We start from the raw sequence: 18,566 nt of genomic DNA, 5'->3' as shown, positions 1-18,566 counted from the left end.
CTGGACCGAATGCCGCCGCACTAAGAATGCATTTCTGGCGCCCAACGTGGCCTAAGCTGAGAACTCCGTTATCCTTCTGATTAATGGGCAGCTGAAATGGAAACAGTACGAGTGTTAGCGCTTCACCTTTCACCGTCGCCCATTCAAACCTCTCCTTCGTGTTCCCATGCCGTTCCATTGCCAACATGTCGCCGAAATCGGTACCTCAATTTGTAAGGTGATTTTCTGAAAGCGATAGCGAAGAGCATGAAAACGGGAAAACCGCGTTTCGTCGTTCATCTAGCACGTCCCGATGTGACGTGTAACTTATCCGAATTGATAACAAACGCACGATCGCGCCTCTACAAGCTCACCGTTCCTACCGCTGCGCCTAAGTCGTTTTTACTATAGCGTTGTTTCATGTAGCTTTCCGCTCGCTGTGTTGCAGTGAGTGCAACACCGCATCCAAGAACTACAAGGGCGCTCGACAATACACCGCACTATACAGCAACGGCTGCCTCACATTCGCTTCAAATGGGATTCAAGAATTTACAATTCCGAATTGGTGAATCTTTTTTTTTCTTGCTTTCGAATACAAGGGATAGCAACGCGTGCAAGAGCCTTGACTTTTCGCATATATATTGATGGAAGCGAGGCCTACTTAAAATGATTTTGCTGCAGGAGAGCCGTGGTTTATGCGTAGAGACACCACTTTCAGAGTACACACATGGAGCTGATAAGTTCTGCTCACTAAATTCCAGTCATTCCTCAAGAATGCCTCGCCTTTGTGTAATTAGGCAGCCTATAAACGAATATGATGTCTCTATCTAGGCAATGGGATTGATTAATCCATCTCACCACGTTTGCATTCCTTTAAAACAATGCGCGGTGCTGTGATACCACCACTCCTCTCCTTGAACAAACCAAACACTTTGCCTCCATCTCTTAAGGCGCTGTTTCCTTGTTTCATTACTATAATTGTCATGGGGGACAATATAACTGAAAGGAGCTGTTTCTAATTTACAATCTCCTCAGTTGAACGGGCGTCCCGTTGCGAGTGGCATTACACTCACGTGTAAAATAATGTTAATCAGCTGCTCCATTGCTTTTTCACCATGCAGACCCCTCGCAATATTTATCCTCCTGAGCCCCGCAGTGCATTCTACGTCACGGACTTGGTTTCATATTTAAAAATTATGCTATTTCGGCTTCGAAAAACCATAACCCCACATTTTTTTTATTTTTTAGTGTTTCAGATATGCGCAAGTGAACACGTTAGTGTACGATATATTGGACACATTGCCAATATTCCAAAGAGCGTATTGCACTCATCACCCAGTTGTTAGTTTCTACATATTCATCTAGGCCTTCAGAACACTAATAAGTGCTTAGAAAACTCATTGTCCCTTACATAAGTAACCACAAATTCATTCATTTCTCCAACGAGTGCTCTTACAGGAGCTCACGCTTCGACGCAGCTCCTATTTCGCCCTTTTGAAAGCGCCTGCTTTGGCGCGAAACAGGCGCCCATGGATCATACATACCATCCAGGTGACAGCAGATGCAGGTCACAGCACGAACAAAGAAAAAAATACGCTTTTCGTCGAGTTAGCGGTGTTTTTCTGACCGCTGCACCCGGTTTTCCCATGTCCAATATATTAGACAAATGCTCCATTGCTGTGCCTCAGAAGGTTATATAAATTTAGTTTGTTTAGAAATAAGAAAATATTCGACATTTATTTCTATATTCGAGGGTAATATTTTTTCACGAATAGTTACATTCCATTCGATGCGGAAATTTCGCAAATCGTACAACCATGTTATTCTTTATCGTTTTCAGGTTTTTAAGCCCGAAGCTGAAGGTTGCGTCAAAGGCCTTGAAGTCAAGTTCTTCCTTAGTGTAGCGGTATATATACTTGCATCCTGGTGAGAGCCTTATCGATAATGAATGAGATATCCCAGCCTCGTTCCTATCTGTTCCATTGATGTGTGCAGTCCCGTCGTTCCAGACGAACTTTACGTTCTACTTGCGTCGTAAACACGACATTTCCCAAGCAGCGGCAAAAAAAAAAAAGAAAAAAAAAGTCGGCTTACCCAGTGATTAGCAACAACTGACGCTTTCCTCATAGTTCCGATGTGTCGGAAAGTACCTTAATGGCTCTAATTCAGCAACACCTAAGAGTGTGTAATAATTGTTTAATAATTGATGTTCATGTGAGCAAAAAAAATATGTACATAAAATGCAGGCATAGTTTTCAAAATGTCTAACTCTCAATAGCGTTTCTTCTTGCATCAGCGCATTGCCTATACACTTCAATCACAACATTCTCTTAATTGCAAATAACTTTTTTTAGTTAGCCCTGTGATTTTGTTAATAAGCCTGAATCTGAATATTGTGTTTGCTAAGCAAGAGGTGGCGGGATGAAAGACCGGCCACGGCTGCCGCATTTCGATGGGGGCGAAATACTGAAACACCTCTGTACAATGTTCCGGTGAACGTTAAAGAAATCCAGGTGGTCATAACTTGTCCGGAGTGTTTTATTAAGCTTTACTACATGAAGCGCAAACGCAAGTTTATCCTACATTTTCGGTTCTTCAGCAGCTACCTACAGGATCTTAGTAAAATGCAGCGTTACTTGGGTACTTCGGACTCTGCTTCGGCGCACTTGCAAGTCGCTGCGTTCTCCTTCGCCGAGTACCCACACTGCAGCAAACACACTTGCCTGAAAACTCCCGATGTCCGTCGCTTCTCCACGTTGTCTCAACCGTCGCTCATACGGAGGCATAGTCATAATTTTTTCACTTCATTCTGGTGTTGATGCGGTCGCACAGGTGATGGCAACCTTGCGTCGCCATAGACGTGTCTTTCGAACAATGAGGTAACACAATGAATTCGTTATAAGCGATGCGTCTAAATCAACGAAGACAGAAGCAAAGAAAAATATGACAAAAAGGCAGCGCAGAGTTCTTTGCTCGTGTCTTCATTCGTTGTGTCGTCGTGCCATCTTCCAGTCCTCCTGTGTCGTATAAGGGAGCGATATCACCGACGACATTTCCGTACAAAATTACACAATCCCCGTCATGTGATCTTTCTTTTTTCCTTCCCTTCCATAAATCTTGCCAGAGAATTTTCTAGCAAGACCGTTGTTTGTTACACCAGGGGAAACGAAAATATCTACGAAACCGAGCGTTTTTAACACGAATAACACAACCACAAAAAAAGAAGAAGCGATTTGTGACGCGGAAAGTTTCACAGGGATTGACGCTGATGAAAAGAACCAAATCAAACATATGTTCCTTCAACACTGAAAGACGGAACAAAGCTTGGCAATAGCGAGTCATGTCATTAACCTTCACATCGTCCAGAACTAACCAGATAACTAAAGCTTCGCATATACGTAAACGAAAGCAATAATAGACGTAGTATACGTAAATACAGGTATGCAATAATCGGCGTAAACCGAAGAAAGCAATGATATCGGATAAAAAAAAGAAAAGAACGTAGTCCGTCTACAAATGCCACGCCATCGTCGCCAACGCCCATACATGGGCACCGCGAGCGCGGCGATCACGTGGTCAGGAGAGCGCATTTGTCCCTCCGGTTCATGGCAGAACCGGCAGAGCAGCGAAAGGCGTCCGAGAACGGCGCAAAGTTGCGCACGGCCGCATTGCAGGCCGGCGAATGGCGGCGTCCCGCGGTGCCCTCTTCGCAGAGGCTGTAGCACGCAGTCATGAAGAAGATCTGCTGCCCAGTGTACTCCTCCAAGCCTTTCAGCCGAGGCTCTGGGGTGGCGTTCACAGCCTGCGCGCGTAATAGGCGCGAAAGGGGAAGAATCTTGAATTAAGTGCAGCGAAGCTGCAAGGGGTGTATAAAAAGATCGGTGGCGATTCGGCGGAGAATGCGAGAGAGAGAGAGAGAGAGAGAGAGAGAGAGAGAGAGAAAGAGAGATGCGTTAGCATTGAACCCCATAAACTTTGCAAAGTAGCGCCACGCTTCGAAGAATGCCACCTCCTCCTCGCGTGCTCTGGCCGTGGCCGACGCCGCGTCGCTATTGGCCTCATAGGATCACGTGGGCGCTCGCGCCGGGCTTCAGCGCCATTTTCGCTCGAGAAGCGTCTACGGAGTGGCGAGGAGCGCATGTTGGCGCCGTTGCTACGCTGCAGCGTTGTAGGCGGCGCCAGGGTCGAGGAGGAAGCGTGAAAGAGAGGAGAATCGAGGAGGGGGAAAGGCGGAGGAAGAGAGTGTCGCTACTTTACAAAGTTTCAGTGACTTTAGTTGGCATTACGTCGCACCTTATTTGAGGTCTTGAATCCACGATTTGAAACCGCGTTCACCACATGTGGTGCTCCTGTTTCGTCTGCTAGTTTGGCGCTATAGTTCGGTGGAAAGCCTGTGCGTTTTTACGCGTACCACCGTGACGCTTCGTTGGGGCAGAAGGCCACTGCACAGAATGATCCCGGCATTTGAGACTTTTAGCGGGTCCAGGAAAAGTTCTTACCACATGCGTTTTACTAGGTAACCGGAGGTGTACCTGCAGCTGCAACGTAGCTGCTGCTACAGAGACGTCTGCTGACGCAGCGTCTAACCAGAGAGCGCGAAATACTAGTACTGAAACACATATTCTAGCAAACTCATGTTGTAAAGCATTGATAGGGTAATAATCTTTAACGTACCGTAATTTTATAGTTTTCCTCGAACAAAAAAATTGACGCGACAATATTTCGAAAAATCGTTATTCAAATCGTTATTTGATGTCGCCACCAGCTTTACCACGATTCCGGTCCCCCGGTAAACCGTAAACGGTAAAGAGCTTGCGCGTACGCTTCTTGTGCGCGCGCTCATTGAAATGAATTTAATGCAAACAGTGCTGAACAGTTTTTGGAGCGGTGAGCGGTTTTGGACCAATGACGTCTCACGTTAGGGAAATCAATCGCCGAAAGTCCTGACGTAACGTCGTTTACAAATAGTTTCTGCGCAGACGACGATGTCGATTGTTAATGCGCTTTTCGAATCATTGCTTACAAGAACTTTGAAATCAAATGAAGATACGTTCTAAGCAAAAGTTGCTATTGATGGTTTACAGACGATACCTATGAGGTCGCAGCAATAGAATCTGCCAGTTATTTCGAGTTGGAATTTTAGTGTCAGTACACCCTTACATTTCAAGCTCTTTCGTAAAAAGGTGTACAGAGTTTACGAATATGTTATTTGCATTCAAGCAAATTATTGCCACAAGGTCCGGATTTTTGAAAAAGAAAATGTATATGCGGCTTATACGACATACCGAAATATCAACCAAGGGCGTCTGACGAGAAAAAAAGACAATTTCTCTTAGCCCACATTATAAGGTTAGAACGTAAATTATCGCAACAGAAAACAAAATGATTTGAAAGCATCAAGGGCTATGTCCGAGTGCGTAAACTGAAACACACCGAATCGACCGGCGCGACCGGTCTGCGGCAAGCAAAGCAGAGGCCACGACCAGTACATGGCTCGTCCCTTTGCGATACTGGCAGAAACAGCTATAGGGCTAATACCGCTCGAACGTGGCCTCCGAGATTATGCGCGCAATCTGGGAGGCCGCGGTTCGGGCCGCCCTGCCAACTCGCACCTCACCTTGCGGTACGCCGCGTAAGCCAGAGCCATCGCCGGCAGGAAAGGAAACGCCTTCTGCTTCTCGCCACGGTCCGCGCACCGCATGGCCTCGAGCAGCCGGTCCTTCGAGTCCGCCACGGGCGACAGGCCGAATGCGGCCGCGTGGAGCAGGGACCGGACGTCCATGGCGCGCAAGAGCCTCTCGGCGAACGCGAACGCCAGGCCCCCGTAGAGCATGGCCTCGGTGCCCGCGCCGTAGTAGAGCGGGGCCCGGAACGCGGCCGTCGCCACCGAGATCGCCTTGAGCTGCGGACTGTAGCCGGTCAGCGACGTCGGGTCGAGTCGGTAGAACTTGGAGGCGTTGCCGTGCACGGGGCTTATGCGGAGAGAAACGGCGCGCAATTCGTTGTGCGTTGGAAGCAAGCGTTCGACGATGAAGTTGGTTGGTGCGAATCCACACCGGGGACAAACCAAATGACAAAAGGTGTAGGCCCGCGCCCTATTGAAATGTCGACCAGCCAGTCTGCCCGAGTCGCCTTATCCTAGATTCCTCCAACTTTGTTTTCTCCCACAATGTGTTTTTATCTTCTATCGGCCACAACCTTGACGTTAAGCGACACGGTCTAGACAGATGAGAGCAGGCGAAAAAAAAAAGCGACAATACGAACGCTGACGTAACAAATGACACTTTAGTCAGAGCTCTTGTTGTCATTACTCGTGTGACCCTTGTTTGCTGGCTCTTGTTAAGGGTGGGTACGTAGGTAAACAACACTTTTCGTTTAAATAGTTGGCCCATGATATGGAGTAAAATTATAAGAGTGCAAGAAAGACGCGGTCAAGACTGAACAGCACAAGGATACCTGAGCATTTCTTAATTCATCAACCTGCTTGCTTCTTTCCTGAAAATTCCTTTTTTTCTTAATTTGGTTACCGCTGCGTTGTTTTTCGCAGTGAGATCACATTTTAAGACCCGGATCCTCGAGCATAAAACGTTGCACTGTTACTTGTCTGGTTTGTGACGCAAACAAGGCGTGTTTGGCTTCGTCCGACTGGTCATGGTATCTTATTTTTTTTTTCAAATCATGGCATCAGTGGTATCATGTAGCCGCTTCCTGCGTCTGCAACATGACGTTTTTCTTTTCTTTTTTTGCTGGCAATCAAGGCAAGTCACAGTTCCCCTTGTTAATTAATCGATCGTGTAAGTAAAACGCGAAGTTGCTTCGAAATTCTACCAAGAATAAGGCAGTGGTAAGCATATATATTTGCATTATTATATTGTGGCGAGACATGCATGCGACAAAAGCAAACCAATGGAAGTAAACCCCTATACTTGTAAGAAATTTACTTCCATGTGTGCGTGCGCGCATGCAATACGTTCTCCGTTTCGACAGAAACACACCTAATAAAAGTCTCCTGCGGTAAACACGACAGTTCTGCCAGAACAGCTGGAATCGAAGTTAGGTCGTGGAGGCCGTTAGCAACTCAAATTGCACAGTAACGTAAGCCAATTTTTTTAGATACCTAACAAACTTTGTTAAGGTTCACCCTGAAACCTTGACAAACCTTCCGAACGCCTGCCGGAGTCTCTCGCGACTCGAGCGCCAGTGGCCGAAGAATCCCCGCGAGTCGTCCACGTCGCTGCCGTAGAGACTCGGAAAGCTCTGCGGCTCGAAGCTCGGCGGCAGCGGCCACACGACGGATTCCGTCTCGCGCAGCATCGAGTCGATCCAACCGCGCTGCCTCTCGTCGAGCACCTGCGAGGACCGCGCGCTCTTCGTCGCCTCCGACCGCACGGCGTTGAGGGCGTCCACGACGCGTCGCCTCGCGTCGTCCCGAAAGCCCGCCGCGTGCCGGTACTCGAGCAGGACGCCGTAGGTGATGCTCACCTTGAAAAAGATGCGGTGGGCAGTGCGACGGTTTATCGGCGAAACGTCGTATACTCGATCAGAAACGAGATTCGTCCGCGCGCGCCGAGCCCGACGCTATAGCTCTCTCGCTGGACGTAGTCCGTTTATGTAACGTCTATTCGATTCGGCCAAGTTTCTCTGCGCCTCCTGCACCTGTTCACGGTGCACTGCTCCTAGGCCTTCGATTCCCCGAGGGTGTAGCGGTGCACCCTGCCCTCCAGTGCTCAATTGAACGGGTGTGCAAGGCAAGGTACAGTGTGCAACTTTGAACCGTGTAGTGAGTGGGTGCAGCCCGGCACACCATAACTGGCACCCCCTGCACCTTTTCGTTCGTGGTGCCGTGCCCCTTTTTTTCTGAATCGAGCAAACCTGTAAGGAGGTTTGTTTGTGTAGCTGATTAAATGCATAACGGATGCCAGCCTTCAACTTCCCTCGATCGCGAATAGGAACATCTTACGCTTCTGATTGAATCATGCGTAATTACATGTCTTGCCGCTAAGGGTAGCAGTGAAACATCACAATTCATTCCATGGCTTGCGCAAATTCTAGGTATTCCCTGATTGGGTAGGATTAGCCCAGCATTTTCTCTGATCTTGCTCTTATATCGACCTAAAATCGAGAACTAACACGATACTCGGTTGACAATGGTTGCAACACATGCTTCTTCGTGTGTCATCTTTGAACACTATTGTAGCGCAAGCAAGACGGCGAGTCAAGAGACAGACACGGCACTCACTTGCAACAACAATTACACTCGTCGATTCAACTTTGTTGGAAGTTAGCACTGTGTCTATATGTTAGCGACTCGTTCATTTGGATCGGTTGGGCGCATCTTGTCAAACAGCGAGTGTTAGAACAGTGCGACACAGGGCGAAGAGGCGGCATATGTACAGAATGATATGTCCTGTGCCTCTTCGTTCTTTGTCGCACTGTTCAAAAATCTACTCTTAGACAAGTCTGTACAGCCATTTACTCTTTCTTTTTTGTACCGATGCCGTGCTTGCGTTAAAAAGAGTATGTCTACTCAGTTCTCGCTTCCAAACACGTAATATGCGAATCACGAGAACACAGCAGAGAGAGAGCATGTGTCGCTCGTTTTCAATAGTTTCGCTCGTTTTATTAGCTGATATGCCCATAGAAGTTCGTACAAATATCGCTAGAGGGAGCGTCTGATACCATTGACAGCAAGGGACTGAGGCCGGGGTGTCCTTTATCCCTACCGCTGTTTATGATGTACATGGTGAGGATGGAGAGGGCGTCAGAAAGAAGTAATATCGGCTTGAATCTCTCATACAAACAGGCGGGTACAGTAGTAGAGCAGCAGCTTCCAGGTTTATTTTAGGCGGACGACATTGTGTTGCTAGCTAACAAGCAAAGTGATTTGAAACGTCTGGCTAATATCTGTGGGCAGGAAGGCAACAATTTAGGTTAGTAATTTAGAGTTAGAAAATAAGGTGTTATGGTATTCAATGAAAACAGTGAACAGACCGTAGCGATACAAGGCCAGGAGATACCTCAGGTAACAGAATATAAATACCTTGGTATATGGATAAACGAAGGCAATAGATACATGGAAACACAGGAAAAAACAATAACAGTGAAGGGGAAGAGAAATGGGCAGCCATATTGAAGTACACAGTGCTATGGGGATATAATAGGTACGAGGTGCTCCGAGGTATGTGGAAAAGTGTAATGGTTCAGGACTTAGTTTTGGCAATGCGGTTGTTTGCTTAAAATCAGGGGTACAATCAGGATTCGATGGGAACCAAAGGTCAGTGGGTCGCCTCGCATTGGGCGCTCACGGGAAGACTACAAATGAAGCTGTGGAAGGTGTATAGGCTGGACTACTTTTGAAGTGAGGGAAGCTCGCAGTAAAATTGAATATTAAAAACGACTCAGGTATATGGAAGAAAGTAAACGGGCTGGGAGAGTTTCGATGTATCTGTGCAGGAAAAAACATTGATTCACAGTGGAGGAAAATAACTAGGAAGCTTATCAGCAAGTATGCGGCCTGTAGGGTGGGCAACACAGGAACAAAGAACGTCAAGCGGAAAGTCAGAGAGGCTGAAATAATCTCATGGGTGGCGGCAACGGAAAAGGGACCTGCCATGAGTAACTACTGAAGAGAAAAAACCAAATCAGGAAAGAAACAATTTATGATAAGTCAAAGGAAACTCATTACTTTTCGAAGCGAGATCGGGATGCCTTAGAACACGCACATATAAAGTCAGATATAAGAAGGAAGAAGCATGTGCTTGCTGTGGTAAAGCTAGGGAAACTATGGTGCATGTTTTATTGGAATATGAATACGTCTACCCAGCGGTCGATCTACATTTATACTGTATATAAACTGGAGTCATTTAGCTGTGCTGATGCTGTTTGCCGTGTGTTTTGCATCAGTGCCTCGTGACATCAGCTGTATTGCGTGTTTTCACTGAAGGCTGACTACCACAATGGCGGGATCTTCGTTCGCCGGCTTCGTTGTTCTCGGTGCGTCTTTGTACGTCGCATGTTTGGATAACACTGGCCTCCTAAAAGCCCTATGAAACACAGAACCTCTTAAAAACCTCTTGAAACGGCTAAAGCGGCTATAGACGTCTTCGGCTATATTAAGACTGAAAAAAAAATTTCTTTTAAACATAACCCAAGTACCTGGATTATGCTAGTATATAATCCATCTACGGTAAAACCCACTACTGGTGTCACCATTCTATTTTGGTAAACACATTCAGAACGTCTAGCTCAAGAACGTTTCTCGATCTTTTTGTCTAAAAGTGCATAAAACGCCAAACGCCGTGTTAAAAGTGCGGTTACCGTCGGCCATCGGCGTTAACGAATAAAAGACGCCAGAGACAAATCGAACTCCCAGGAAGCAACATAATAAGTTAGATTTAATGCTAAATAATTTCACACCAGAACTTCAACAATCAAGGGCGTGTTATTGTTTTCTATCGGAGCGCACACACAACGCCTGGAAACCATTGCTGTATGCTCGCGCAGCAGGTACTGACAGCAGCAGGAACGAAATGCCGGTGTCGAAGTGACCACAGTGGTCTCAGAGCTACCACGCTGCGATCACTTCGGCGGCATTCAAGTAGACACGCTCCAAATTTGACAGGCATCTCCTTCCATGCTGGAAACACTGGGATGCAGGACGTTCGAAAAAACGGCCACTACCACCCGCCATGCCTCGGTCGTGGGTTCGTTATGCCAGTTGTGCGTCATTCTAAGCCGTTCTATACATTTATACTGGATATTAACTGGAGTCATTTGGCTGTGCTGATGCTGTTTGCCGTGTCTTTTGCATCAGTGCCTCGTGACATCAGCTGTATTGTGTGTTTTCGCCGATGGCTTACTACCACAATGGCGGGATCTGCGTTCGCCGCCTTCGCTGTTCTCGGTGTACCTTTGTACGTCGCATGTTCGGATAACACTTTTCCCGGTAAGTGAAATACTTTGCACTTCGTTTTTCGTCAACAATGTGAATATTTTTAGGTGTTACCCGCGACAATTCATGATGGATGGGCCCATCTGCCCTGCGGGTTTCGTCCTCTTTACTTTTATACGAGGCTTCTGCTTGTTAGTATTTGTGGTTAACGGAGCACGAATCAACTGAAGGGTGTGCATTCCATAAGGACGCGCTGGCTGTAATCCTGAACCAGAGTGAACTCGCCCTATTTTGTGTACTTTGTTCTTGCATGGGTTACAGCGTTGCGTGCGCGCGCTTGTCAGTGACTATGCAGTTTGTAGCGTTCACACTTATAGCAACACAAAAGTATAACTGCAATGTTTACTTCATCTTTACAATTCGAAATGCAGTCGTCTGCTGATGTACAAATTTCACTTGTGTTTTGTTCTAATTAAGCAGCAAAACTGTTAGCTTAGTAGGTGGCTGAATTAACGTACACTCGCCAACTGAAAAAAATCAAAACACAGATTGACGTTTCGGCGCCCAATACGGGTGCCTTGTTCACAATGACCGAATGCATGATAGTCTTTATTATATATGCATCGGAAGACGTAATGCGCTTGTGTACAACTCAGGGAAGGCTCCCCGTGTCCGATTTATCGTGTTAGTAGTAGACTGCAGTGTATGCAGAATGATTTAAGGAGCAATGGGGATGATAATTTTTTCTCTCTTTCGATGATAGAAGCCGAATGCCAGTTAATACTCTGTCCAGTCTTTTCGTGATGCTCTGCCAAGGCGCTAGAAACCATGTGTCCTTTGGTTACATCATTGCGGTGCTGCTGTAGCTTTCTTTTAACGTTCCCCGTCTCGCCTACGAAGCACGCCTGGCAGTCCTGGCAAGAAGCTTTGTAGATGACGCCCGGACATTTTTGGGCAAACGTTGGCATGATATCAGCATACAATACAGATCTTGTTTTATTTACCAAAAAAGCACTAATCGACCAATGAGGCTGTACTACACTATTCCCATGGTTCACATCTGGAAAAATTACCTGTGCATCACTCTATTCGAAAACATAAACTTTTTTTCTTATGTCTGTGCCCCGGTTTAATATAACTTGTAACTGTGGGCAAACCTCGTGTTACTGTAACAGCTGCCTCAAAAACTTGAGGGAATGTCTAATAGAAGTCTTCAGTTGCTCTTGTCAAGCTGTTCATTAGCCAACTTTTAGCGTAACATTAGCAGGGCTTACTGAAGTACTTCTAGACGTCCATGGCTACAAAATGTATTGATAAATGCAGCTACTAGGCTTTTGAATTACCCGTTCAAGACATCCTTTAGACATCAAATAGCTGCTTCCGTGTTTCGTGGGCTTGGATTCAGCGAGAGCAGTGGAAAAGTAAACATGTCCGCAATAGGGATTAGTAAGAGGCGATTGGAGGATTGGTGGAAGTAGGGAAACGACAAAAAATGGAGACGTTTTTTTGTTTAACCTAGGTATGACATTAGGCAGTATACTAGCACGAGCTTGGTGGTGCAACCCACCACTCCGTCCGTCCGTCCGTCCGTCCATACATACATACATACATACATACATACATACATACATACATACATACATACATACATACATACATACATACTATCGTGAGCAATATGAGCAGGAACACGCGAGCGCGTGGCAATTGCCTCGAAACCGACGTGGGGCGATGCGTTGCGGCCGCTGTAGGAAACAAAGTGGAAAGGGCGCCGCGGTTCCGCCAACTGTCGGCACTCCCGCCTCACTAGCGTTGCTGCGTAACGGCACCGGATTGCATGTCACCGGGCGCTAGCGATGATAAGGCGGTTATGGCATGCAGAGCGTGGACCGCGCTGTCTGTAGTTCAGCGCAAAATACCGCTGTTAACCTTTTTTGTTCCTTTTTTCTTTGTCTGAGTGTGCGTATGTGGAGCGGTCAGACCCGATTCTTAGATATTTGCAAGCATGCGACAGGGAATATTTTCTGGCCGACTTCTTAAAAGGTCTATCGTAAGGCCAGTCGCACCTTTCATGGAAACGTTCGAATCTTTGATGAACAAGAAAAGAAGTAAAAACGCTACGTCATGGCCGACGCGCATCTTTAATTTCTTTTTCGTGGCAAATGCTTATAAGGGAGACCACGACTGCCCGCGGTTAGAAGTGCGTTTCAGCGTCCTGCGATGTCTCGAGTGCCGTTGAATAAGCGGGAAGAAGTCGTTGAGTTGTGGAAGAAAGCTTACTCGCAGCGAAACATTGCTGCCTTGACGGGCTGCCGGTTGAACACAGTCAACAGGATAGTGCAGGCGTACCGAGATGAAGGACGCATTAAGGATGCGCCGCACGAGAGGCGACCTCGCGCCACGTCGGCGGCTCAAGACCTACAAATTGTTGCTGCAGTCAACGAGAAGCCATTTCTAAATGCGAAGGAGGTGCGCAGTACTCTTGCCCTGGAACATGTAAGCGACAGCACGGTGCGGCGAAGGCTAAGGGAAGCCGCCCTCCGTAGTCGTATCGCTGCTCAGAAGCCCCTTCTCACAGTTGCCAACAAGACTGCTCGCCTAAAGTTTGCTGTCGATCACCGCAGCTGGAAGGTCGAGGATTGGAAATATGTCATCTTCTCTGATGAATCTACGTTCTCAAGCCGCTGGGACCAGCAGAGAAGAGTGTGGCGCATGAAGAATACGCGCTTCTCTCCGCAGAACGTCAAGCAGGTGGCCGCAAGTGGACGCACGTCAGTAAACGTGTGGGCGGCTATTTCGCGGGATGGCCTAAGTCCCATTGTAAGAATCCCTGAGAGATTTACGAGTTCTGCATATTGCACATTGCTGGAGCATGAGATGATCCCCTATGCACTGAGTGGTCCACACCCGGATGGGTATTATCTATTCCAGCAGGACTTGTCTCCCGTTCACACAGCAAAGGTCGTGGCACGTCTTTTAGGCGAACTAGGGGTAAGGAGCTTGGAGTGGTGTGCGAAGGGTGCAGACATGAACATCATAGAACATGTTTGGGCACGTATGAAGGCTAACCTTTCAAGACTCTCCTTGGACTCGACGACCAGTGATGAACTGTGGGAAGCCATAAAGCGCGAGTGGAAACATCTTCAAGATGACAAAGCCTTCATCGAGGCTCTCTACGTGTCTCTGCCAAAAAGAATGGAGGCCGTCATTCAAGCAGGCGGAGCCATGACCCGTTATTAACGCATGAAGCCTGCAAGGAAAGGTCAAGCTGTAACACTGATGTATTGGGATACTTTTTGTGTGGATGAAAATTTTGTTACCATTAAGCAATCGTCTAATAAAACCTTTAAATTCACTGCTGCGTACAACTTTTCTTTGTTCACAATAACCGAGACATAGAAAAACACGCATAACAAAACAACCCTGCTTTTTCCTGCGTGCGAGCGCTATTACAGGCGCCACAGTATCACGCCGGTATCATTGCGATACATTCCGCAAGTATGATAAAAAGAGAGCTAGAGATATTTTGCGCTCAACTACAGACAGCACGGTCCACGCTCTGCATGACATAACCGCCTTATCATCGCTAGCGCCCGGTGACACGCAATCAGCTGCCATTACGCAGTAACGCTAGTGAGGCGGGAGTGCCGACAGTTGGCGGAACCGCGGCGCCCTTTCCACTTTGTTTCCTACAGCGGCCGCAACGCATCGCCCCACGTCGGTTTCGAAGCTATTTCCCACGCGCTCGCGTGTTCCTGCTCATATTGCTCACGATAGTACATACATACATACATACATACATACATACATACGTCCGTCCGTCCGTCCGTCCGTCCGTCCGTCCGTCCGTCCGTCCATCCATCCATCTATCCATTGCATGAGTTGCAAGTACAGCGTTTCAAACAGGATAGGAATGATGTCCAGTAAAGGGATTTTGCCCAAACTTTGTCCTTCGGGCTTTGGGGCACCGGCTCGTGCAAGGCAAGAAATGCCGCCACCAAACGACCACCACCCCAGAAGACAAAGTTCCCTACCACGAAGGACTTTTCCCCGCTTAGCACGACCCTTCCGTCTACCACTACATGGGCTTCCAAGGTTGCCAAGACGAACACCATGGCCTCCCAGGACTCGGAGGTGAAGGCTCTGCGGGATGAGGTAAGGCACCTCAAGGCAGCCCTCTCTACCTCCACTCCTGCTCTACCCCCCAACTCCACCATCCCCATCTTCTTCATCCACCCCATCCGACCAACCTCCTCAGAAAAAGAGGAGGCCTGACGAGAGCCCAGTCCAACCTATAGACCTGGAAGTCAAATTTCAGGACCTCGCCCAAAACCTAGAAGCCAAGTTCACAGAGCGCATTACTGCGCAGGTCACTGCACAGTGCCAGACTATGATTGAAGCTACCATAACCGGTATAATGGATAGGGTCATATCTAGCATTATGGCCAAGGTTGATGAGCGTTTAGCTAACCTTATGCCTGGACTCTCAGCGGCCTCTTCTCCCGCAGTCCCACCTTCTGCACTCCTCCTTCTCCCCGCCACCCTTCAACATGGCTCCTCCGAGGCACCATAATTCCTTACAAAATATTCAATGGAATTGCAGGGGCTTCTGGCGAAAGCGCGACCCTCTGCAGCAGATTATCGCCAATTCTTTGTCCCCACCAGACATTATCGCCATCTAGGATGCTAATGTTTGCAGGCAACTGCCAGGATACGCTGTTATCCCCTCTGACTCCACTGATCTTCCTCGGGTGGTTACACACGTCTGTAACAACTTGCATTACGCGGAGCGCGACGTTACCTCCCCTATTGCTCACACCTTCATCGAAATTTTACCCCACACCCCTGCACAATCTCCCCTGTTCATGCTTAACTGCTATCTTCTCCCACGACAGCCGATTAACCTACTTGCTCCACTCCTCAAATCCTTAACCCAAATGGCCGGATCAAACCCCCTACTGGTTGCCGGTGACTTTAACTGCGCTCACGCGGACTGGGGCTATCGACGCACCAACCACAGAGGCACAGTTTTATACAATAATACGCTATTACTTCACTTGACCATCTTTAATGATTTTAGCCTACCGACACGGGTTGGTAACGGTGTTACTGCCGATACTAGCCCAGACGCGCTTGGTAGAAACTTGGCTCACCTACAGCGGGAAAGAACGCAAGCCACACTAGGCAGCGACCACCACTTGATTCTCATAGCGGTGAACTATCGCCGACCTCAGCGCAAATTTACCGCTAGGCACACTAATTGGGATCAGCTCCGTAAATTTAGGCAAGCGCAGCCAGCACAGGGCCCCTTCGACCTAGACACCTGGACTACTCACTTACAGAAAGACATTCGCCAACATACCCAAACGCTGCATACTACCCCAGACACCCCTGTTGTCAACAGTAAGCTCGCCCACCTTCTTGAAGCTCAAGAGAACATAACGCAAAGGGGGAGAACTCAAAAGCACAACAGGAAACTGAAACTCAAACTCACCCAGCTTCAATCCCAAATAGAACATCATAGTGCCACTCTTTGCAAAGCTAATTGGGCTCAAGTTTCTGACGGCCTCCGAGGCAATCTCTCCATAACCCGCGCTTGGCACCTGTTACGCCACATGCTCGATCCCACGCAATCTAAAACTCAGACGCGTCTTAGCATTCGCCGCCTAACTCATAACCATCGGCAGGACACCGACGCCTTCCTCGCGCAGGTGAAATGCACCTATACCACCCCAGGTCCTCCTCGCAAACATCCCGAGTACACGGGCTCACCCCAACCACAGCTTGACGCTCCTATTACAGAATCTGAATTTCGCGCAGCCCTATTGAAATTGCGCAATACCACACCCGGGGAAGATCAAATTACCAATGCTGCCATCCGAAATCTTGATGATGTCTCCACATCTGACCTCGTTACCTACCTTAACGAATGCTGGGAGGCAGGTACCCTCCCTGCCTCCTGGAAGCATGGAAATATTATATTTATCCCCAAACCCTACAAGCCCATCACCCTCGAGAACATCCGCCCCATTTCTCTTACATCTTGTCTCGGCAAGACCTTTGAGCACATAATCCTTGCCCGACTGACAACGTACATGGAAGAAAATCACCTTTTCCCCCGCAGTATGGCGGGCTTTCGTGCGCATCTATCTGCGCAGGATGCCCTACTTCAAATTACGCACGATGTGCTTGATGATACTATCCCCCATCTTACTAAAGCCATCCTGGCGGTTGACCTCATTAAGGCATTTGACATAATTCGACACGCTGCCGTCTTGCGGGAACTGCAGGAACTACAGGTAGGCCCTAAGACCTACAACTACGTTCGCGCCTTCCTCTCTGGCCGCAATGCCTCCTTGCACATTGGTCAGCTCAGCACACCCTCTTATACACTCCGTGAATTTGGAACCCCGCAAGGCGCGGTCCTCTCCCCCCTTCTATTTAACATTGCTCTCATCCCCTTAGCCCAGAAGCTCAATCTCGTCCCACACTTAACACATACTCTGTACGCTGATGATATTACCGCATGAACCACTCATGGCTCAGACGGGGAAATTGAGGAAACGCTTCAATTAGCAGTCGACACGATATCCGCTCACGTATCATCTATCGGACTCGAGTGTTCCCCCTCTGAGTCCGCGCTCCTCCTAATTAGACCAAAATCTGCCGCTAACTCACCCATCCAAATCACTTTACAAGGATCCCCTATCCCCATCACTCCCCCCCTGCGCATCCTTGGCCTCTACCTGCAGGATTCCGGACGCAATGACCATACCCTTAAAACACTCAAGGCATCCACGCAATCAGTGTTGCAGCTTCTACGCCGCGTATCTTTCCTGCACAATGGTTTAGACGAAGCAGACAACATGAAAGTTGTACATGCTTTTACGCTTAGCCGCATTCTGTACGCCGCTCCATATCTCAAGCTGAACTGCACGGAAACCGAGCGCGTGAACGCCATGGTCCGCCTTGCAACTAAGGCAGCCCTCAACCTACCGCGCAGTACTAGCACAGCCAAACTCCTTGCACTAGGCATGCATAACACGCTTCCTGAACTAGTTGAGGCGCACCTTCAGACGCAGTATTTAAGACTTGCCGTGAGTGCACTGGCCGCCATATCCTCGCCTCCCTTCATTTTAATATACCCGCTAGTCAGTCAACCCTCATGGCCATTCCTCGACACATTCATACACCCCTTGTAGTGAAACCCCTTCCTCGAAACGTCCATCCCCAGTATCACATCTCTCGCCGCGTAGCTCGCGCAAATGCCCTCCACAAGTATTACGGACAAGTCGAGAAAGCCATCTGGGTAGACGCCCCATGTACAACGCATGAAGCTGTAGCAGTTGCTTACAACCCAACCTTACCCCGACCCCTAACTCACCATCTTCCCTCGGGCTCTACACCTGAGGAAGCAGAGGAGACCGACATCGCCTTAGCCCTTGCCCTTTCGGATGCTGAATACATCTTTAGCGATTCAAAGACTGCTTTGTCCAACTTTGCCAGAGGCAGAATTCACAACCCTGCCTGGAACTTGTTGAACATCCCCACCCAGAATTTACCACGCAGGATAGAGATCCGGTGGGTGCCGGCTCACTCTAGGAACCCCGGAAACGAGGCTGCCGATAAATTGGCCCGAGGTTTAATTTGCCGGGCTCAGGACAGCCTCGATCCGAGTTTCTCGAGGGAGCGGGTG

General features: G+C 48.2%; 1 protein-coding gene across 1 annotated transcript; it reads right to left on the bottom strand.

The window, feature by feature from the left end:
• Nucleotides 1-2,499: 2,499 nt before the first annotated feature.
• Nucleotides 2,500-6,129, bottom strand: LOC129381348 (neprilysin-11-like). The gene is made up of 2 exons (XM_055064118.2): nt 5,597-6,129; nt 2,500-3,781 (listed from the first exon to the last, which is right to left on the bottom strand). The coding sequence occupies exons 1-2, from the start codon at nt 5,810-5,812 to the stop codon at nt 3,548-3,550; spliced, it is 450 nt and encodes a 149-aa protein (XP_054920093.2). The 5' UTR covers nt 5,813-6,129; the 3' UTR covers nt 2,500-3,547.
• Between the last annotated feature and the right edge of the window lie 12,437 nt (nt 6,130-18,566).

The sequence above is a fragment of the Dermacentor andersoni genome, chromosome 11, assembly GCF_023375885.2.
Source record: "Dermacentor andersoni chromosome 11, qqDerAnde1_hic_scaffold, whole genome shotgun sequence".
Taxonomy (NCBI): domain Eukaryota; kingdom Metazoa; phylum Arthropoda; class Arachnida; order Ixodida; family Ixodidae; genus Dermacentor; species Dermacentor andersoni.
The sequence above is the reverse complement of the archived record's forward strand: the minus strand, read 5'-3'. Positions and strand labels throughout refer to the sequence as shown.